The sequence below is a fragment of the Scyliorhinus canicula genome, chromosome 19 (genome assembly GCF_902713615.1).
Source record: "Scyliorhinus canicula chromosome 19, sScyCan1.1, whole genome shotgun sequence".
Taxonomy (NCBI): domain Eukaryota; kingdom Metazoa; phylum Chordata; class Chondrichthyes; order Carcharhiniformes; family Scyliorhinidae; genus Scyliorhinus; species Scyliorhinus canicula.
Window position 1 is genome coordinate 98538064 of NC_052164.1, and position 24072 is coordinate 98562135.

General features: G+C 48.2%; 1 protein-coding gene across 4 annotated transcripts in view; it reads right to left on the bottom strand.

Moving 5' to 3' along the window:
• The window catches only part of usp28 (ubiquitin specific peptidase 28), an 85481-nt gene that overhangs the window by 44870 nt on the left and 16539 nt on the right, over positions 1 to 24072 (bottom strand). For 3 of the 4 annotated variants that reach the window (XM_038778852.1, XM_038778851.1, XM_038778849.1), the window contains exons 2-5: positions 13134 to 13211; positions 5907 to 6039; positions 5430 to 5553; positions 4000 to 4162 (exon numbers count right to left, since the gene is read on the bottom strand). In XM_038778852.1, the coding sequence (XP_038634780.1) occupies positions 4000 to 4162; positions 5430 to 5553; positions 5907 to 6039; positions 13134 to 13211 (498 nt within the window). The remainder of the gene's footprint in view (positions 1 to 3999; positions 4163 to 5429; positions 5554 to 5906; positions 6040 to 13133; positions 13212 to 24072) is intronic. The other variant, XM_038778850.1, reaches the window with a different exon arrangement.

The window sequence follows — 24072 nt, forward strand, 5'->3', positions numbered from 1 at the left end:
GCAACGCAGCCGGAGAACGCTCGGAGAGGTTTCCAGTGAACATTCCAACAGGCTCTGTGCCTCCCGGGATTCTCCAAAATCTCGCGCGACGTGCCCCGCCCCAAATGGCCGTGATCGACTGGCCTCCCTCGATTCTTTGACTTCCTCAGGGAGGCTGCAGCCGGGTGCTGATCAGTGCCGGTCCATATAAACGTGGACCAGACAGAACGGCACCGAGGGGGTCTCCCGGGCCACCGGAGACCCCTGGGTGGTCAGCGCAAGTGTAGGGTGGCCCCCTGGACCTCCCTCTGGAACGCGGGCACAGTGGCACTGCCCAGCTGGCACTGCCAAGGTGCTCGGATGGCACGGCCAAGCCAGCAGGAGGACTGCCTGGGTGCCAGTGCAAGGGTGCCAGAGTGCCACTGCAGGTGCACTGCAAAGGGCCAGGGCGAGGGGGGTCATGCCCATAAAATGTGTGTGGAAGTGGGGTTTGAAGGGTGGGAGAGTGCAGGACAGATAAGTAGGGTCTCTGGGAGGTTGGGTGGGGGACCTGAAGAGGGGGGGGGTTTGAGTGGTAGTGTCCATCTGTGTGGAGGGGTGACATTGCCCATGAGTGGGAGGGTGTGGGGGACCCACAAGCTAACCGAGAGATCGGGAACCCTTTCAAAATGGCAGCCCAATCTCCGAGTTCAGCTCCACAGTGCTAAAAGAAATCCTAAGTATGGGCCAAACTGATGAGAAACACCCCAGGGCCCAAAAAAGTGACTAAGTGTCATTGAACAGCGGTGGGGAACTCTCATTGTGGAGGCTGATGGGGAAAAATTTATTTATTCGGCCCTGACCTTATTAGTTATGCAACTGGTGTTTTACGCTAGCTTCCATGGTGGGGCATGTCTAATGGCATGTAGTCAACCATTGTATCTCGATGCCCAACATCACTGACCCACTATTGAGGAAAGATGGTGGACCTCCCAATATTGAAGATTGATCTCCAGTAGCACTCTGAAGCCGGAGGATGGGCCCCCTCATGGACACTAAATCTGGAAGATCCACTTGCAGATACTCACCCGACCCCTGCTGCGGTGTTCCGGATGCCAAGGTTGATGGCGGCCTCCATCCTGAAATCCAGAGGCAGCCCCAAGCATTGTTCAGGCGAGTCCCGACATCCACATGTCCGTTATTCCAAACGTGTTTCCCACCAGTGAGTTTTCCCGTTGCCGCGCAGAGAATCAGATGTAGGTGGCCGGGCCTTCATCTGCACCCCATTAACAAGATGTTCAGTTTCACACTGGCCTCCAGTGGGATTTCTGACCCACCATGGCGGGCCTTGGAAGAAATCCACCCAAAGGGTGGGTGGGAAGGATAAAGGCTACTCCCAAATTAAAGGGCAGAGTGGAGAGGGCACCAAACAGTCATGGTGAAGAGTTGGAGCCATGTTTGGCTGATAGTTCTCCCTATTCCATAGACCTTCATGTGCCCGACTGTCCACTCTTCCTTCCCCCACCCCCACCCACCACTCAGTTATTGCACCTATTCAAAGGCACACTTAATTTATGATTCTACAGTGAAAATGTTCTTTGAAAGATGTATTTCTCATTCTATTGACTGAAAAATTAAATTCCCTTGAGTTTTAACCCCGCTGCAGTTTTAAATGCAGGATGTGATTGGATCTACAGATCTCAGTTGACCCATTTTCACCTGTTTACCTCTTACTAAGGTCAGAACTGTTCCAATAAACATAACAAGATACGCCTTCTGTCTCAGCACATTTGCGGCCATCTGATACGAACCTTCTAATGATACTCAATGCGAATTTTGTGCTCAGTGCCAAATGAGATTGGATGAAAAGTCATCCATCTCAAAAGACAGATGCTCTCCACAGATGCTGTCAGACCTGCTGAGATTTTCCAATTTTCTATTCTTGCTCAAAACTTGAGGTTTGATTTGGATATCTTAATTCTGCAGCCAATTTGGCTGGAGCTCAGGGAACGAATCACAAGGATTAGATTCCCAGTGAAAATGCCATTTCCATGATCTCTCCGTTTGCTACAGTGCCTTCTGATTGGTAGACTTGAGCAGAAGATGCCATGAAACCCACAAAGTGCACTGGCAACTCTGAATTTCATCTAAACATTTGGTGCTCCAATCTCAGTAACTCACCAAGGTTTATTGGACAGCACCTCCATGACCACTACCATCCAAAAAGACAAGAGCTGCAGGCACCTCGGAACCCCACCACCTGGAAGTTCCCCTCCAAGTCACTCACCATAACAGCACAGCGGGTGTACCTACAACTTAAGGACTACAGCGTTTCAAGAAGGCAGCCCGCCACCACCTTCTGAAGGGCAACTAGGGATGGGCAATATATGCTGCTCTAACCAGCGACTCCTGCATCCCATAAATGAATTTTAATTTTTTTTTTTAATTCTGCCTTCGTGAATTCTTCAATCATCTATCTATTTGTTTGTGTTTAAAGTGAATTCTTTATGCTTTTATGTTTAATGCTTTTCTTGCCATGTATTTGACTCGCTTATTTCTCCCATCATCTCTGCCCCTCTTGTACCACTGGCCAATCCTCACGTTCCCAATCAGGTGGGTTGGGAGAATCACCCCATACTTCGCACCTCTTCCTCTTCAACCTCCTTAAAGAGACATGGCACAGCTGGGAGCACTGTTACCCCGGAGTCACAAGCTTCTGGATTTAAGACTCCTGCTCGGATTTCTGGTAAAATGTCGAAACTGACATTCCAGCGCAGTACTGAGGGAGTGCCGCACTGTTGAAAGTGTGGCGTTAATCCAAAGCCCCAGATGCCCTTTCAGGTCAATATAAAAGATGCTCTGGCATTATTTTGAAGAAGAGTCAAAGAGTTATCACCTGTATCCTGGCGAGGAATTGAGTTTCGGAGCCACGAGGCCATGTTGCAGCTGTACAAAACTCTGTTGCAGCCGCATTTGGAGTATTGCGTGCAGTTCTGGTCGCCGCATTACAGGAAGGATGTGGAAGCATTGGAAAGGGTACAGAGGAGATTTACAAGGATGTTGCCTGGTATGGAGGGAAGATCTTATGAGGAAAGGCTGAAGGACTTGAGGCTGTTTTCGTTAGAGAGAAGGTTAAGACGTGACTTAATTGAGGCATACAAGATGATCAGAGGATTAGATAGGGTGGACAGTGAGAGCCTTTTTCCTCGAATGGTGATGTCTAGCATGAGGGGACATAGCTTTAAATTGAGGGGAGATAGATATAGGACAGATGTCAGAGGTAGGTTCTTTACTCAGAGAGTAGTAAGGGCGTGGAATGCCCTGCCTGCAACAGTAGTGGACTCGCCAACACTAAACGCATTCAAATGGTCATTGGATAGGCATATGGACGATAAAGGAATAGTGTAGAGGGACTTTAGAAGGGTTTCACAGGACGGTGCAACATCGTGGGCCGAAGGGCCTGTACTGCGCTGTAATGTTCCATGTTCTATAATATTAGTTGCTGAACCAACATCACAACAACAGATGTTTGTTTTTTTTGGTTGGGGGGGGGGGGGGGGGGGGGGGGGGGGGGGGGGGGGGAGAGGCTTGCTGTGTACAAATTGTCTGCCACATTTTCTACATTACAACAGAGACCACACTTCCAAAGTACTTAGCCACCTATAATGTGCTTTGATACATCCAGTAGTCATGAACACCATTGTGAAATAAATTATTTTTCTCTTTACCTCTTTGGCAAAGGTACCTAAATATCTCTATGTAGCTTGGTGTAAAATTTAATTTCATAACTGCTTCTATGAAGTGCCTTGGGATGTTTTGCTACAATAAAGGTGCTTAACAAACGCAATTTATTATTATTGCACTGTTACAGATGAGGAGAGCTACGAGGTAAGAAAGTAATAGATATCCACACAGCCGGAGATTGGCGACAAGGGGGTTTTCACAGTAACCTCTTTGCATTGTTAATCTAAGCCTACTTGTGACACTAATAAAGATCATTATTATTAGGCTTGTGTTCTCCTTAGTACTCAGCCTCATTACCTGTATTACTGCACTGAACCAGCAGGTGTTTCCAACATTCTTGAGTCCCACCGGCCACTTGTCCTCACGTTTCCGATCGTGTGGGTTGGGGGAATCGCCCCATACTTCGCACCGCTTCCTTTTCAACCCAACTTTATTCTCACTGGCATTCGTGTCACCCGCTCTGTAAGAAAAGAGCCAATTCTAGTACATACAAACCAAGAGGCCCAAAATTACACACGGACACGTGATTAAATCTACATCAAGTTGGGACAAAAAAAAAAGTGGTTTTTAAAATCAGGAAGCACATTTACCAAATAAACCAAAGAGGGGAGAGAGTGGGGCGAACAGACCCACTCGGATTTAAAGTCTATTACTCCGAGGGGGGGGGGGGGGGCGCAACAAAGACCAGAGGCTGGATTTGCCGCTGCTGGGATTCTCCGTTGCGCCGGCAGCCCGTGGATTTCCCGACGGCGTGGGGCTGCCCACAATGTGAAGCCCCATCCGCCGGCTGGCGAGATGGAGAATTCTGGGGGTGTGCTGCACCAGAAATCTGGCGCGGCGGGACGGAGAATCCTGCCCCGGGCGTCTCCCACAAGAAACGACCGGTTGGAAAGTTTCAGTTTAAGACGCTGTTCCCAATCAGTCCGGGACTAAAATAGACAGTGACTTGAAATCCAGAAAGGAGTTTCAAAACAAGCTCAGGGTGAGGATGGGGTGAGATCAGGAAAAAACAAAAAAGACTCAAAGGGCTTGTTTTCTTTAATTAATTCATGTTACGTCAGCTATGTTAGCCCATCCCTAATTGCACTTGAGAATGTGGTGGCGAGCTGCCTACTCGACAGCTGGGTGGCTTACTCAGACATTTCTGAGGGCACTCAAGTCGAGTGTTGGGTCTGAGTTGTTACAGGTCTGGGTCTGGAATCACACATAGGCTTGACCAGATTAGGATGATAGTTCTTTCTTCCCCTGAAGGACACTGGTGAAACAGATGGCCTTTTATAACAATCAGTAGTTTCGGGGTCACAATTCGAGATTTATTTTCGTTTTAAATCCAATGTATTTAGCTAACTTAATTTAAATTCCCCAGCTGCTCAGGGTACTGAATATATACTGTCTGGATCATTAGTCCAGTAAGATAATCACAGTACAACCATCCCCCACAGGTGCCGTGCTTTCATACTGGGATAGTGTTCCCTCCCCCCTTGACAAAAGGCAGTTGGGTTGAGCTTTACAGAAAAAGCCGATTGGACGGTCAAAGCAAAACAACAAATCGAGAGCTGTGAATAAAAAACACACTGCACAAATTCTTAAATGGAACTTGGCATCGAGTAAACTTTCAAGGCTCATCCCAGATTCCTGAACAGTACTGATTATTGTGACTTGTACCAAAAAAAAGGGAAATAAAGGGCCTATTCAATTCTTAAATCCAATAATATGTAGCACTATACTGGTTAGTGTCCTGAGTCTCTGTAGCAATTTCAGCTTCTTTCTGTAACTTCTCGCTTTCTTTCAAGCTCAGTGCTATCGCCTTCTGGAGGTCCTCCTTCTCATCGTGAGTGAGGTCAATGACACCTGAAAAAAAAATAGTTACCATTGGTACCGGTTTACGAACCAGAAACTGGGCTGAAATAACAACATTATTCAAGTTGCTGCAGATAGTTTTTCAGATGGTGGTTGTACTTTTTAGCTTGCACTGTGAGTAGGCAGGGGTTTTCTTTTGATTAGTATTCGTACTGATGACGGAACTGATACAAGTGACGGGGGGGAGATGGGCAATACACATGGTGTACTGCAGTTATTCAGAGGCGCACAATGCAACCTTTCTCTCCGCTGATCAGCTCCTTCCCTCAACACGGTCTCCTCCTTCACCCAAACCAAATAGCGCCATGCTGAAGAGAGGTCAGCATCAGACTTAAGGTACTCACTCCCACGTGGCTGGCTGCCCGTGGCTCCGCTAGACTCGTTGTCTGGTTCATTGGCTGTCGCTCCATAACCCGGTTCCCTAGCGCTTTCATCGGTGAGGAAGCTCACCGCCCGATTCACATCCCTGTTGCTGACCTGCAAATAGACAATAATCACGTTAAAATGTTACAATTCAACATGCTCGTCAAAGCCAATTTTATAAAAAGGAAATAGAAATTATTTCTAATAAATTTTTCTGCAAGGCGAGTGGATTATTTGAACACTGACCTTGGAACATATCAGAGAGAGGATGTTAGCTTTAAAGAGGAGCTGACTAAATATATCATCCCTCTCAGCCTTCTCCTCCCTTAAAACCTACTTCTTTGACCAGGTTTTTGGCCACTTGCTAATTTCATACGTGGTTCATGCGATATGTGCCTGAATGCATTGTAATGTGAATTTGCTTGGCAGAGCAAGGGTTAACATAGGACTGGAGAGTGGCACTGCCCATGGTGTGAGGTATGCAATCACATGGTAGGAGACCCACAAGAAAACAGTCAAAGCAGCACTCTGTCAGTAGCTAACCTGCACGGTGCAGCACCATGTAAGACCATACTTGCAACTGTAAATAGTTAAAGCCGACCAATAAAAGGTGCTCATGTTCAAAAAGGAAGTCGCAAGATCTCGTCAATGAGACACCATCACAGCAAGACAAAGAACCCACATTCTGAAAAATCAGGGCTAGAAAGTTTTCTCGGATGACACCCCCATGGTGCGCCTTGGGACGCCTGACCAATGTTAAAAGAGCTATACAAATGCAGGAGGTTGTTGTACAGAGTGATGGAAACATCCATGCAGTTATTTGCTGATTTGGGCAAGCGGTGGGGTTTCGTCACTGATGTCATGTTGTAAATGCTTGAGAGGGGGAGATAGTCGTCCTCTATCGGATTGCCATTTAGTAGCCACTCCCTCCTCTCCCTCAGTCTGCAAGCCAGTAGCAGAGTGAGGGTAGAACGGAGCTCGAAAATCCACAGTCCACTTATCCTCACTGCATTGACTCACCCACATATAGTGGATAAGGCAGCAGATGGTTACACGAAGAAACAGTGCGCATGAGAAATGGAGAAACGATGGGTGAAAAACATAGAACATAGGAACATAGAACATACAGTGCAGAAAGAGGCCATTCGGCCCATCGAATCTGCACTGACCCACTTAAGCCCTCACTTCCACCCTATCCCCATAACCCCTCCTAACCTTTTTGGACACCAAGGGCAACTTTATCTGCACCGGCTCTTGGAAAGATCACCCTACCCGAGGTCAACAACTCCACCCTATCCCCATAACCCAGTAACCCCACCCAACACTAAGGGCAATTTTGGACACTAAGGGCAATTTATCATGTCCAATCCACCTAACCTGCACATCTTTGGACTGTGGGAGGAAGCCGGAGCACCCGGAGAGAACCCGCGCAGACACGGGGAGAACGTGCAGACTCGGCACAGACAGTGACCCAGCGGGGAATCGAACCAAGGACCCTGGCGCTGTGAAGCCACAGTGCTAACCACCCATGCTACCGCGCTGCCCCTACCTTGGCTCACAAGAATTAAGGGCCCCATCAGTACGAGGAACCGGAGTCATCAGCAATGCACCTCGATTGTTCACTTTGCTGGCTTCCATACGCGAAAGGGTCGACGTCAGCCCAGATTGCAACCACCTTACCTGTGGTTTCAGAGCTTTGGGAAGGAGGGAGAGGCATGATTTAGGAAGTGGGGGGGGGGGGGGGGGGGGGGGGGGGGGAGAATTGGATTTTACATTAGTCAGGGGCACGGAGACAGGAGGAATGATTCCTTGAATTGGGTAGAAAGTCACTGATCAAAACATGTCTGCATGTGGTGATAGGAAACAACACAGAGAAGTGAAGGAGCTGCTACGGAAAGTAAATCAGCTGAAACTCCAGGTGTGTATAAAGGAAATGCCGTGTTACTCAAGAAGTCTTTCTTTGGGTCAGCTATTAAACTAAGATCTTGCTCAATGAAACATTCAAAGAATAATCAAGAGTTCTCCTGGTGCTCGAGCCATCTCTCCCTTCTTCAGTGGAACAAAAAACAAACAAATTGACTGGTCATTTCTCCCAGTGCTGGCTGTAGAATCTTGCTTTGTGCTAAACAAAATGGTTGCACATGTGCTAATACAGGCATTTCATTTCAAAGCAACTTACTGTACGTGAAAGGTTTTGAAGAGGTGCATTAGGTACCGTACAAGAGGTGTTTTCTTCCACAGATTCAATCACTAAAATGGATGGCTACAATTTCAGACTTCTGCCACCAGAGGCCACAAGTGAGTTATGTAAACGCGATACCATGCCTTTGCAAAAGGAACCAAGTTCTTCAGTTACTGGGGAGCGTGGCCCTGCTGTTACAGACAGCACGCTACATCCATGCCATTAACTATCTGGCACTTGGCATGCTCAGTGTGAATAATCACATCTCTGGACACATTCACTGGGGAAAATTGCAGCAGATTTGCAGGCAAGTCAGATGGAAGATCCACTTTACAATATCCGATTGAAATCCATAGAAACCCTACAGCGCAGGAGGTCATTTTCCCCATCGAGTCTGCACCGACCCACCCAAAGAGACTCTATCTAGGCCCATTCCCCAGCCCGATCTCTGTAACCCCATCTGACTTGCACATCTTTGGACACTAAGGGGCAATTTAGCGTGGCCAATGCACTTGACCTGCACATCTGTGGACTGTGGGGGAAACCGGAGCACCCGGAGGAAACCCACACAGACACAAGGAGAACGTGCAAACTCCACACAGTTACCCAAGACTGGAATTGAACCCAGGCCCCTGGTGCTAATCACTGTGGCACCAAGAGACAGCTACTTTGGTGATGCCTTGGACATCATCAGAACACGGGGCAGCACGGTAGCATGGTGGTTAGCATAAATGCTTCACAGCTCCAGGGTCCCAGGTTCGATTCCTGTCTGGGTCACTGTCTGTCTGTGTGGAGTCTGCACGTCCTCCCCGTGTCTGCGTGGGTTTCCTCCGGGTGCTCCGGTTTCCTCCCACAGTCCACAGATGTGCGGGTTAGGTGGATTGGCCATGCTAAATTGCCCGTAGTGTCCTAAAAAGTAAGGTTAAGGGGGGGTTGTTGGGTTACGGGTATAGGGTGGATACGTGGGTTTGAGTAGGGTGATCATTGCTTGGCACATCATTGAGGGCCGAAGGGCCTGTTCTGTGCTGTACTGTTCTATGTTCTATGTTCTAACACTATATGGTGCCTCTGCTTTTCCCAAGCCTGTTGCTTCCACCACCTCTATCAGACAATTGTTTCCACACCATTATGCAAAACTATATAGAATTTATAGCATAGAAACAGGCCATTTGGCTTCACCTGCTCACATCAGTGTTCATGATTCACATCAACCTTCACCCAGCATATTTCCTCTCGCCCTTTCTCCCTCATGTACCCATCCAATTTCCTCCAAAATGCATAGAACTACATCCAATGCCAGAAAATGGGTTCCTTCATGCTCGGGGGTGGCGTAGGTGTTCTAGGGTGGCACAAAAACCATGGCCAGCATAGATGTCCTCTTCAATTTATTCCTCCCGCATCCCCCCAGACTCATGCCCACCGGAGATGCATGGACAGGAACAACTATCAATGCAAAAAAAGCTCCTCGTACTTAAAAGAAAAAGTGAATTCCACACTTGTTAAGACACGTCGGAATGAAGAACGTACTACAACCAGGAAAATGACAGACAGCTTGGAGTACCGTCTTAGGATCTGGAGAAACAATCTCAGGCCCGACACCCGTAGCGCTACAGGTTCTGCTCCTTTGGATACATCCTGAAGTGTCAGAGACACGGAGCGAGGGTGGGAGAGATTGAATGGAGTCCAAATCAGCTTTTTTATTTAAATTCATTTATAGGATGTGGTTGGCACTGGTTGAGCCGGCATATATCACCCATCCCTAATTGCCCTTCAACAGAGTGGGTTTGCTGGGCCATTTCAGAGGGCGTTTAAGAGTCAACCGCATTGCTGTGGATTCGGAGTCACATATAGGCCAGACTAGGTAAGGACGGCAGATTTCCTTCCCTAAAGGATATTAGTGAACCAGAAGGTTTTTTGCAACAATCAAAATGGTTTCATGGCCATCATTAGATGCTTAATTCCAGATTTTTATTGAATTCATAGTTCGCCATCTGCCATGGTGGGATTCGAACTCTGACACCAGAACATTACCCTGGGTCTCTCTCTGGATTACCAGTCCAGCGACAATACCACTCTATCACTGCTTTCCCAATTTGGGAGCCCAAGACCTATTTGCTTCAGTTGAACTGATATTTAATAGAACATAGAACAGTACAGCACAGAACAGGCCCTTCGGCCCTCGATGTTGTGCCGAGCAATGATCACCCTACTCAAACCCACGTATCCACCCTATACCCGTAACCCAACAACCCCCCCCTTAACCTTACTTTTTAGGACACTACGGACAATTTAACATGGCCAGTCCACCTAACCTGCACATCTTTGGACTGTGGGAGGAAACCGGAGCACCTGGAGGAAACCCACGCACACACGGGGAGGACGTGCAGACTCCGCACAGACAGTGACCCAGCCGGGAATCGAACCTGGGACCCTGGAGCTGTGAAGCATTTATGCTAACCACCATGCTACCGTGCTGCCCAAACGGTGCCTAATCTGTTGGAAATTCTGAGTCAACCACCATTCAACGTTGGATTGGCAGGTGGACAGGATAATTGGGGTAGAAATGATGATGAGTTAGAAACATAACACGGTTATCTGGATCCACATCAAGAGGAGCATATGCATCATCAACTTGCATTTTCTATTGCATCTTGAATGTTCTAAGATGCATCATAGGGGCATATGAAACCAAATCTGTCACTGATCCACCATCAGAGATGTTAAGAGAAGTGATCAAATTCTTGGTCAATGTGATACCAGGTTAATTCACCTTAGAAAACCTTTTGCAGCTGTGCCAGTCACAAGCGAGATGCCTTTGTGTCAAGCTAGTGGTAAATGTTTACTGGTTTGTGCGTATGTAAAGATATTGCTTGGGTAAAGGAATAGTGCGAATTTGAATTGTCTTCTTGTGTCTGTAATGAGATCTTTCCAACCTTTTTGTCTGGTGTAAGATGGTTCTTTTTTTTTGTTTCACAAATATTTTATTCTGGGTGTTAAAGGTTTACCAGCAGACTCTTGTGAATTTGCTCGGCTCAGTAGCTCACATCCCCAGTATCGGGGGGGAAAAAAGCTAGGATCTATCAAGCCAGGTTTCACTCTTGTCCAGTATTATCAGCAAGCAGTAATGATCTGAAACTTGCTGTCCCACAAGGATGCTGGATGTGTAGATGATGAACAGTTCCACAGGGAAATTGGATGGGTATTTCAGGGAAATAAGCTTGCAGGGTTCTGCAAGGAGAGTGGGGAAATGGCACTGACTAGATTCCTCTGCAGACATCGGGAATGCAATCGGCGGGACCTATTCTCTAGATCCTCCACCTTCTTCAGGAGCCTTTTCTGCTGGTCTCTCAACATCCCCATCTCCACCTCTATTGCTGTTTGGTTTTCCTCGTGCTCGGTCAGTGCCTTCTCTACTTTCTGGATTGCCTGATCTTGAACATCCAATCTCTGTTCCAGCCGAGCAATCAATTCCCGAATCAGGTCCAAGCATTCCTGTTTCTGCTTGGCGAAGTCCTCTTGGATAAACATCATCAACTTCTCCGCCGACCGCTGGGTCGTCGAGCCAGAACTCCGCTCGTCCGCCATGCTTTTTCCCGCTGCAGCGTCAACCCAGGCCTTCTCTGTTCGCCTATTTCTTCCTTTGCAAGCACTCCTGGTCTACCTATCCATGCACTGGTGTGGGACTCATCCTCACAGTTGCATCCACTATCGATTTTTCCAAGTAAAATCCAAGAAAAAAATTGGGGGGGGGGAAGATCCAAAGGTCCGTCCTGAGCGGGAGCTACCAAATGTGCGACCTTCTCCTTCTAGGGGCAGCAGGGTAGCATGGTGGTTAGCATAAATGCTTCACAGCTCCAGGGTCCCAGGTTCGATTCCCGGCTGGGTCACTGTCTGTGTGGAGTCTGCACGTCCTCCCCCTGTGTGCGTGGGTTTCCTCCGGGTGCTCCGGTTTCCTCCCACAGTTAAAAGATGTGCGGGTTAGGTGGATTGGCCATGCTAAATTGCCCGTAGTGTCCTAATAAAAGTAAGGTTAAGGGGGGGGGTTGTTGGGTTACAGGTATAGGGTGGATACGTGGGTTTGAGTGGGGTGATCATGGCTCGGCACAACATTGAGGGCCGAAGGGCCTGTTCTGTGCTGTACTGTTCTATGTTCTATGTTCATGGCTGCCACCGGAAGTGTAGCTGGAATATAGTCAATTGGCTAAATGGCCTCCTTCTGTGCCATTAAGACTCGATGATATGATATAAAATAATCTGCTCAATATTATCCAAAGATAATTTTTTAAAGCATTCTGCATCCATTACCACAGTTATTACTGACCAGGCTTTTCTTTACGGAGTTGTTCTGTCAAATAAGCAAGGTTGAACAGTACTCTACTAATCAAGACATAATTCTCTTATATATTTCAACTAAAGTGACGGAAGAAGGGTTAGTTGTTCCTGATGCTGTGTAGATACTGATCCTGTGCAATTTGCAAAGCTACCTACCTGAATTACTGATTAAAGAACAGAAAGTAGGCAGCATGGTGGCGCAGTGGTTAGCATTGCTGCCCCGCGGCGCCGAGGTGCCAGGTTCGATCCCGGCCCTAGCTCACCGTCTGTGTGGAGTTTGCACATTCTCCCCGTGTTGGCGTGGGTTTCGCCCCACAACCCAAAGATGTGCAGGTCAGTGGATTGGCCATGCTAAATTGCCCCTTAATTGGAAAAAATTAATTGAGTACTCTAAATTTATTTTTTAAAAAGGAACGGAACTAAGACTGATCTCATGGTTTCTGTATCCAGGTACCAGCTTTTCGGTTAAACTTTTCACTTCATAGGTGATATTTGCTTCACAATGACTAACACACAGGGTAGTGGAAGCCTAACTCAGGTATTCATTAAGCAGTTAGATAATGGTTGTGTTGAGGGATAACGGCTTTGGTGTCTTTCAGGCTGGGTGGGTTAAGATTGGTCAAATTGTCTTCCTCGCCCCCATCTGCCGTACCGTCCAGCTTGAACTTAAATACACGAGTCAGCAATTGCTAACCTGGAGTGCCTTCTGCAGCAGTCGATTGTCGTGAATCCCTGTGATTTCTCGCAGCTGGTTGATGATAAAGCAAATGTTCTGCAAACAAAATGGGAGAAAGAGGAGGTTGTGAGATGGAGCAACAATCAGCAGGTTGCTCATGTTGCATAGACATTGAGACCATGAAATTTGTCAAGTTACCGATGTGAACCGCCGATTGGGGATCAGAATGCATAGAACTCAACCCGGTCAAGATTCCTACACCGAGACACTGCCATTTCAGTAAACCTTCTCACTCCATAGGCTCAGAGAAATTACAGCACCAAAAGTCAGCATCGTGTTGGTGCCAGATCTGGCACTTCAAACTAATCTAAACTCACTTTTCTTTATCCTACACACTCGCACATTAATTATCCAGTTACCTTCAAAATTGTGCCAATTGCACGAACACATTTCATTTTCTAAAGTAGAGAACTTTCATTTCTACAGCACTTTCATGGCTGTCCCAAAGCACTTTACTTTTGGAAGTGTGGTCACAGGTTGTACTTTCGGAGAAAGGGTAGTTGACTTCTGCACAGCAAGATCCCACAAACAGCAATGTGATTACGATTGGATAACGTTTTTAGATATTGGTTGGGGGTGAATATTGACCAGGAACACTGCAAAAAAATAAAACTCTCCTGCTGTGCATGGAATAATTTTCTTCTACCCGAGTGAGCAGATGGAGTCTGTTTAATATCTCAAGTGAAAGATGACAGGGGAGTGTTGCCTCAGTAGTCCTCAGAGTGGGACTTCCAAGGTCACAACCTTCTGATTCAGTGCTGACCCAAATGAGCCGCAGCTAACACTCAAACTTCCACAGCAGGTCTCTTTATGTGACACCTGGTCAAAGTTCATATACACAACATCTATTGAAACCCCGTCATCATTTTGCAGGCTGAGGTTTCTCAAAAAAATTAAATTCAATAGCCAAGCACCAGCTTCCCTTGACAAATCCACGTTGGCTGCTCTAATTAGCCTTATTCTAAGTGCTCAATTTCCTTGTGGTTGACTGGAGTTAAAGGTCAGACTTGCCTAGTTTTCCAGCCCCTGAGGCACAAGGATAGTGTTGCAACTCTCGGCGTTATTAAAAATCAATCTTCTGTTACAGGAGCGATATTGTCTTTCCAATGAGGACAAAAAAAAACCGCTCCCTACACTTTCCTTCACTTCAAATTAGGCTTCTTGCATTCTCTCTCTTTCTATATATCGACTTGCTAATTGAATAAAGGAGCTGAGAACATGGTTTTGTCCCCCGCTTTGAGTAAGAGTATGCCAGGCCATTAGAGCCTATTTTCTGATGGCCCTGTGCTATGTATCAGAGTAACGTCACGTGTTGAGTAACGATGTCATCGGAGTGTGTCGCGCGTGGGCTTTTGTGGAGTTTACCATTGTACCCTGTTTAAGCAGCATCTTGCAAATAAATGCCTTCCACGTGGTTGTACCAACTTGGCGTGTGCCACCTCTGATTCTCTCCGTTTGCAGCTACAACAAAGAATACAACGAAAAGCGACACTGGTGACGAGATCTGGGCTGTTATTAAAAAAAAGGGAGAAAAACAACTTCCGACGACCATTTTGTGAGCCAGAAGGAGGAATCACCGACAGAGATCCAGGCCCCGACACCATCAGGGGTGAGGTTGGGAGAAATATCATCAACTTCCAAGTTGAAGTCACCATTGTAATAATAATAACAACCTTTATTGTCACAAGTAGGCTAACATTAACACTGCAATTAAGTTACTGTGAAAATCCCCTCGTCGCCACACCACATTCCGGCGCCTGTTCGGGTACACAGAGGGAAAATTCAGAATGTTCAATTCACCCGACAGCACGTCTTTCGGGACTTCTGGGAGGAAACCGGAGCACCCGGAGGAAACCCACACAGACACGGGGAGAACGTGCAAACTCCACTCAGACAGTGACCCAAGCCGGTAATTGAACCTGGGACCCTGGTGCTGTGAAGCAACGGTGCTAACCACTGTGCTACCATGCCATCCTTGTGATAAGTAAAAGCACCTTTCAGGTAAATACTTGGACACCGTTCTGTCTGTTGCGGGGCATCGGCGAATCATCCGGGCGGTCGCGACAGCCGCTAGTGCAAGCGATAAGGGTTTTCCCAAAAATAAGCTATCGGACAGCTGCGAGCTATTGGAGGCTTACTTCAAACGAAGGATCAAATTTTTCAGTACACTTACCACGAGGCACTGAAACGGGCCTCAGGAATGCGAACCTAAGGGGCAACCTACTGCCCGGGAATCGATAGCGAGCTACACGGAATAGCTAGTCTGCTTGTGCGCTGAGCGTTTGTCTGCTCTAAACAGAGAGAAAATAAATGGCAGGGAAGACAGGCTGGAGTCAGAGTCACCCAGATCAGGAAGCTGCAATCCAAAAATGGAGGAATGAAAAGCCGCCATGGACACGTTTGATGAGGTGGGGGAGACATTGAACTCTTATGAGGAAAGGTTCCAGACGTTCCTTACAGCCAATCAAAACCAACAGACCTGCACACTGCGACCTTTCCTCAGCTCAGTGGGGAGGAAAACATTCACGTTGCTACAGAATATAGTACACCCACCTAAACCTGGAGACAAGTCTTATGATGAGCCAACGACTGTCTTGCAAGAACATTTCTCTCCCCGTCCATCATTAATAGCTTAAAGATTCCGTTTTCACCATCGTGCACAGAAAGGAAGGGGAAAACATTTCACAATTTGTTGCTTTGCTGTAAAAACTAGCAAAGCACTGCAAATTTGACCAGACTTTGGATGATACACTTCGGGGCCGATTAGTTTGCGGCCTCAGGAACGTAACCATCCAAAGGAAATTGTGGAGGGGAAGGTGCATTAACCTTAAAATCTGCTAGAGAAATCGCAACTTCTGTGGAACTTGCTGTGTGAGAATTTCGCTGACTGGAGTTCGAGCTAAAGTCCATAAGAGGTCTGTGAGAAGCAGGTCCACCAAGGACCCACCAGGTCATCGCTGAAACCGAGTGGGACATATGACTGGAGATTGTTGGTTAAGGAGAACAAATGCAAAGGTTCTGGTAAAGTTGGTCACATTGCTACAGCATGATGGTCACAACAACCATCATTAGCATAAAAAGTGTACCAAGAAAAACACTGCAAAGTCTACAGGGCGATTTTACCAGTTAAGTGATCCAACCGAAGACCTACTGTCAGCTTGAGAAATGTAAGCGTTGCCTTCTAGAGTACAAGGAGACAAGCATCAATTTTGGGTCTATCCAAAATGAAATGGGAACACTATTAAGGCGGAGGTGCATACGAGCGCTGCAGTATCACTTATACATGAATCGATACACCATAAGAAATTGAAGTGTCTGCCAGTACAATCATCTGGTGTGGTCTTGGGGACATATACCGATGATGTGGTGCTGCTGAAGGACTTCATAAAGTGACTGCGGAAGTTAGCGAGCATAAAGTGGAGTTGTCTCTTCACATCGTTCAAGGAGATTTTCCAGCATTGTTTGGGAGATATTGGGTAAGGAGAATTAAGCTAAACTGGGCTGTAGTAAACCAACTTGTTAATTCTACGAACGATCCTCAACTATTTCTGAGAAAAGTATATGAAGGTGTTCGAGGAGTCACTTGGATCCATGACTCAGGTCAAAGTGAAACTCAAGGTAAAGGCAGAGTGCGCCTAAGTGTTTGAAAGCGTGTAGCGTACCCTATGCTTTTTGACCTGAAGTGGAAGAACTCGAGAGGTTACTAAAGTCATTGAGCCTGTTACCACCAGCAATTGGGCAACACCAATTATCCCAGTCTTACAGAAGGATGGTACGGTACGAATATGCGGGGATTTCAAAATGACTAACAACTCTGTATTATGTGCTGATCAGTTGCCTCCACCACTTATCGAAGACCTTTTTGCAGGCGGTCAAACATTTGAGCAAAACGTATCGCTCCCAAGCCTATCTGCAAATGGACGTAGCTAGTGAGTGTCAATCCATTACTGACCATAATAACCTACAAGGGTGTGTTTCGGTATTGGAGGCTTCCATTTGGGATAACATCAGCACAACTTCCAACGCTCTATGGATCAGATCTGGAATGGGCTATCGGGTGTGCAATGCTACCTGAAAGACATTTTGATTACAGGTTCGAACAATGTAGAGCATGTAAAGCACCTGGAAGTTACTCTTGCAATTGAATAATCTCAGGCTCAAGAAAGGGAAGTACAAATGTTTTAAATCTTCTATTCAGTATCTTGGACACATCATCGACCAAGACGGTCTTCACAAAGAACCGAAGATAATGTTTGAGATCCTGGATGCTTCACGACCTTAGAACGTGACTCAGTGAAGGTCCTTTTAAGGATTATTACATTACTATGGAAAGTTCACATCACACTCAGTGACAAGGCTAAAGCTTTTACACACATCGCTTTGTAGAAAACAAGCTTGGCACTGGATGAAAGATTGTGAGGATGCTTACCATAACGTAAAAGAAATTACAGGAATCGGAGTTATTGGTCCATTGTAACCCAAAACTGAAGCTGCAGCTTGCTTGTGACACATCACCCTATGGGGTTGTTGCGATTGTCTCGCATATAATGTCTTCAGGTGAAGAGGCCAAGCATTTGCTTTCAGGATGTTGACTAGTGCCGAGTCAAACTATACCCGCTTGAGAAAGAAACTCTTGGCATCATTTTTAATATTCGAAGATTCCATCATTATCTATTTGGCCATCAATTTACTCTATTGACCAACCATGACTCAGCAATTTTTGGGCCACATGAGATGATCCCTTCGCTTGCTGCTAGTTGAATACATTGGGCGTTACTCTTGTCGGCACATGATTATGTCATTGAATATTGCAGGTCTGAACAACACGTGAACACAGATGCCTTGTCTAGACTGCTGCTACCAGATCAACAAGACCAAAAAGGTAAGCACAAATCTGATGAGCACTTCAACGACATATTCTGTCTCCTGTGAAAATGCTCTGGTAACGTCTTCTCATTTACCAGAACGGATCCGGTAATGGAGAAGGTTTTGGACATGTTTCAAAAAGGTTCTCTGATAAAAGTGCACAAAAAGAATCCAGACCTTAAACCCTATCCTACCAGGCATCTTTGAGTTGATAGTACAAAATGGAGTATTGCTGTCAGGTATTAGAGTATTCATTCCATCATGTCTAAAAAGTAAAATCCTGAACACCTGCACGAGCTCATTCCAGTATAGTTAGAATGAAAGAGTTGGCGAAAAGCTACTTCTGGTTGCCTGGGTTGGATGATCAAATGGAGGAGAAGGTTGAGTTATGCCAATACTGTGCAGGGAAATGTACCTCCACTACAACCTTTGCATCCATGGGAATGGCCCACATGGTTATAGCAAAGGATCCATGTTGATTATGCTTGACCATTTGAAGGACACATAAGACCATAAGACATAGAATTAGGCCACTTGGCCCATCGAGTCTGCTCCGCTATTCAATCATGGCTGATATTTTTGATCCCCATTCTCGTTATCCCCTTATTAATCAAGAACCTATCTATTTCTGTCTTCAAGACACTCAGTGATTTGGCCTCCACAGCCTTCTGCGGCAAAGAGTTCCACAGCTTCACCACCCTCTGGCTGAAGAAATTCCTCCTCATCTCTGTTGTAAAGGATCGTCCCTTTAGTCTGAGATAGTGTCCTCTGGTTCTACCACGTCCACTGTATCCAGGCTAGGGCACGTTCCTCCATCCAGACATAATTTGGACGGACGGACGGATGCACGTGCACACACACCCCCCCCCCCCCCCCCCAGACACACACACACTCACCCCCCCCCCACCACACACAAACACCCCACCCCCCCCACCCACCCACAAACACCCCACCCCCCCACCCACACACACCCCACCCACACACACACACCCCACCCACACACACACACCCCACCCACACACACACCCCACCCACACACATACCCCCCCACCCACCCACACACATACCCCCCCACCCACCCACACACATACCCCCCCACCCACCCACACACATACCCCCCCACCACACACATACACCCCCACCACACACATACCCCCCCCAACCACACACACACCCCCCCCACCACACACACACCCCCCCCCACCACACACACACACCCCCCCACCACACACACCCCCCCCCACCACACACACACCCCCCCCCCCCCACCACACACACCCCCCCCCCACCACCACAAACACACACCCCCCCACCACCACACACACCCCCCCACCACCACACACACCCCACCACCACCACACACACCCCACCACCACCACACACCCCACCACCACCACACACACCCCACCACACACCCCCCCCACCACACACCCACACACACACCCCCCCACCACCACACCCCCCCCACCACACACCCACACACACACCCCCCCACCACACACACACACCCCCCACCACACACACACCCCCACCACACAAACACACACACCCACCACACACACACACCCCCACCACACAAACACACACACCCACCACACACACACATACGCCCCCACCACACACACACACACCCACCACACACACATACGCCCCCACCACACACACATACGCCCCCACCACACACACATACGCCCCCACCACACACACACACACCCACCACACACACACACACACCACACACATATACCCCCCCACCACACACACCCCCCCCACCACACACACATACGCCCCCACCACCACACACACACCCCCACCACCCACACATACCCCCCACCACCACACACACACACCCACCACACACACATACCCCCCCACCACACACACACACCCCCACCACACACACACACACGTCCACCCCACACACACACACCCCCACCACACACACACACACCCCCACCACACACACACACCCCCACCACACACACATACCCCCCCCACACACACACACATACCCCCCCCACACACACACACATACCCCCCCACCACACACACACACACATACCCCCCACCACACACATACACACATACCCCCCACCACACACATACCCCCACCACCCACACATACCCCCCACCACACACACATACCCCCCACCACACACACATACCCCCCACCACACACACATACCCCCCCCACCACACACACATACCCCCCCACCACACACACATACCCCCCCACCACACACACATACCCCCCCCCCACCACACACACACATACCCCCCACCCACACACACACATACCCCCCCACCACACACACACATACCCCCCCACCACACACACACATACCCCCCCCACCACACACACACATACCCCCCCACCACACACACATACTCCCCCCCACACACACACACACATACCCCCCACCACACACACACACACCCCCACCACACACACACACATACCCCTCCACCACACACACACACACATACCCCCCACCACACACACATACCCCCCCACCACACACACATACCCCCCCCACCACACACACATACCCCCCCCACCACACACACACCCCCCACCACACACACACATACCCCCCCACCACACACACACATACCCCCCCCACCACACACACACATACCCCCCCACCACACACACACATACCCCCCCACCACACACACACACATACCCCCCACCACACACGCACACATACCCCCCACCACACACGCACACATACCCCCCACCACACACGCACACATACCCCCCACCACACACGCACACATACCCCCCCACCACACACGCACATACCCCCCCACCACACACACACACACCCCCACCACACACACACCCCCACCACACACACACCCCCACCACACACACACCCCCACCACACACACACCCCCACCACACACACACCCCCACCACACACACACCCCCACCACACACACACATAGGTACATAGGTAAACAACAATGCAGGTGATCCAATATTTAGACGGGATACCTGGGAAGGTGTCATTATTTGCATGGGGCACTCAGGAGTGTGCCAATATTTACACAGGTCTCATAGTTTGCCAGCATTTGCATATGGTCCACTCTGCAAAATAACGTTTGTCATGTGTTGTGTGGAGCAGTGGGCTACGTTCACACTGGCACATAGCCTTCACTCCCCTTCGGTAACAGACTCTACACAGATACAATTGAAAACTTCAGAAAAATAGATCAGCTTGAAACATTCACTAAGTATTATATAATTTGAGAAGTATTTAAATACAGTGGGGTTCAAGAGAGCAACAACCAACAAGCTAATAATAATCTTTATTAGTGTCACAAGTAGGCTGACATTAACACTGCAATGAAGTTACTGTGAAAATCCCCTAGTCGCCACATTCCAGCACCTGTTCGGGTACACAGAGGGAGATTTCAGAAAGTCCTATTCACCTTTCGGACTCGTGGGAGGAAACTGGAGCATCCGGAGGAAACACAAGGAGATACAGGGAGAACGTGCAGACTCCGTGCAGACTCCGCACAGACAGCGACCCAAGCGGGAATCGAACCTTAGACCCTGGCACTCTGAAGCAACAGTGCTAACCACTATGCTGCCATGCCGCTCCTTGTATGGGCGCTCAGCGGTGATGATGGAGGGAGATGGTATTCGGTGATACTAGACAGATTATATTTTTCTACATTATCCTGAGAAATGACAGATAATTGTTAAGTGTGAGTAATAGACAGAAACCATATTCGGAAGGAGGCCCAAGTTTTCCATCGACTGCAACACATCGGAGATTCAACTGGGTACGGTTTTCTCTGAAGATAATTCCCATCATAAACAACAAGATACTTTTAAACTCACAATAAACAGCAAAACAGTCATTGGCCAAGTATAACATGCCCTTTGCTGCAGACATGTTATTCGATCCTTCCATGAAAAATTGCTGCGAGTGTGCATCAGAGGCTAAGAAAAGAACGGAGTCCAGCATAGATGTGAATCTGTTTACTTCTTCTCAGGAGTCAAGGCATGTGCTGTCAGACATATATGGAGGTCATTCCGGCAACGGCCTGGTAACAGAGTTATTTTCAGCATGGTCACAAATACCATTCCACTTCTCACATGACACATCGCCGAGGAACTGTTGAGCATTTATTTTTCATGCGAAGGACCAAACACAGGCCTGAGGTTTGACTGCTCTATCGTCCCTCTGCTCTTCTCAAGGTGCTGGTTCTTGTTCGGGGCTAATGGCAGATGCCTCGCTGTTCAGAGCATGTCCAAGCTGTCAATGACTTCCTCATCTTCTGCGGGTCAGTCCTCCCATGACATGGACGTCCACAAAACCGACATGTCGTGGTTGTTGGTGCTTGGGGGACACTTCTGTGGCGGTGTCACCTCTGGTCCTCTGGGCTTGTCAGATGTTGAGAGTTTGGCATACCAGGTCAAAATCAGGCCATTCGACCCAACCGGCCCATGCCAGCATTTATGCTTTACTCGAGCCCCTGCCCATCTTTCCTCATCTACACCCAATCATCAGGGCATCACATGGCGCAGTGGTTAGCATTGCTGCCTCACGGCGCCGAGGTCCCAGGCTCGATCCCGGCTTTGGATCACTGTCCATGTGGAGTTTGCACGTTCTCTCCGTGTTTGCATGGGTTTCGCCCCTACAACCCAAAGATGTGCAGGGCAGGTGGATTGGCCACGCTAAATTGCCCCTTAATTGGAAAAAATGAACTGTGTCCTCTAAATTAAAAAAAAATCTACATCAATCATCATGACTCTCTATTCCCTGCTCCTTCACCTGCTTGCCCAGTTTCTCCTTGCATCTATAATACTTGCCTCAACCACTCCCTGTGGTAGTGAGTTCCACATTCTCACCACACTTCAGGGAAAGATGTTTCCTCTGAATTCTCCATTGAAGATATGAATGACTATCTTATACTGGTGGCCTCTAGTTATGCCCTTTCCCACGAGGAAACATTCTCTCTGTATCTGTTTCAGCAAACCTTTCATAATTTTAAATATCTCCATAAGGTCATCACTCGGTCTTCTTTTGTTAAAGAGAACAATTAATTAATTTAATTCTTAAGAATTAACAGCACAGAAACAGGTCATTAGCCCGATTGGTCGATGAAAGTTTCTTTCAAATTTTTTTGCCCGGGACCCATTTTTACCAACCGGCCATCCTTCAGGACCCACGCCGGCCGACCTTTGCGACCCACGCCGGCCGACCTTTGCGACCCACGCCGGCCGACCTTTGCGACCCACGCCGGCCGACCTTTGCGACCTACGCCGGCCGACCTTTGCGACCCACGCCGGCCGACCTTTGCGACCCACGCCGGCCGACCTTTGCGACCCACGCCGGCCGACCTTTGCGACCCACGCCCGCCGACCTCTGCGAACCACGCCCGCCGACCTTTGCGAACCACGCCCGCCGACCTTTGCGACCCACGCCCGCCGACCTTTGCGACCCACGCCGGCTGATCTTCGCATCCACCATTTTCTATTACTTTTAATGCGAGAAGTGAGCCTGGGCTTATATCCTATAGTCTAGGGGAGCGAAGAATGAGAAATTACATCATTGAAATAGGCATTATTCTCTCAGGATTCTACAGAGCAGATGCAGAATGTAACTTTTCCTCAATGGGTGGTTTATAGACTGGAGGATGTAGTCTGCAAATTACAATGCGATGAATTTTGACATAGAGAGGAGGAATTACTTAACTCAAAGTATTGTGAATCTTTTAAATCTCTACACTTCAGTCAGAGGGAGCTCTGCAGGCTCAGCCATTGAGCATATTCAAGTCAGATGCAGGAACTGAATTGAATTTTTAAAAAAATCTTCTCCTGGGTCTATGCGCAGGAGAAGGCGGTATTTCTCTCTGGGCTCCGAGCACGTGCATCGATGAGCAGGCACGCACGCACAGCATGCCCGCATTTTTAAAGCGGGCCACTGCTGTCATATTTAAAGCCGTTCACAGCCAGCATTTTTAGAAGCCGATAGCTGTGGCCGTTATGCCTGAATTCCTGCGATCGGGAACG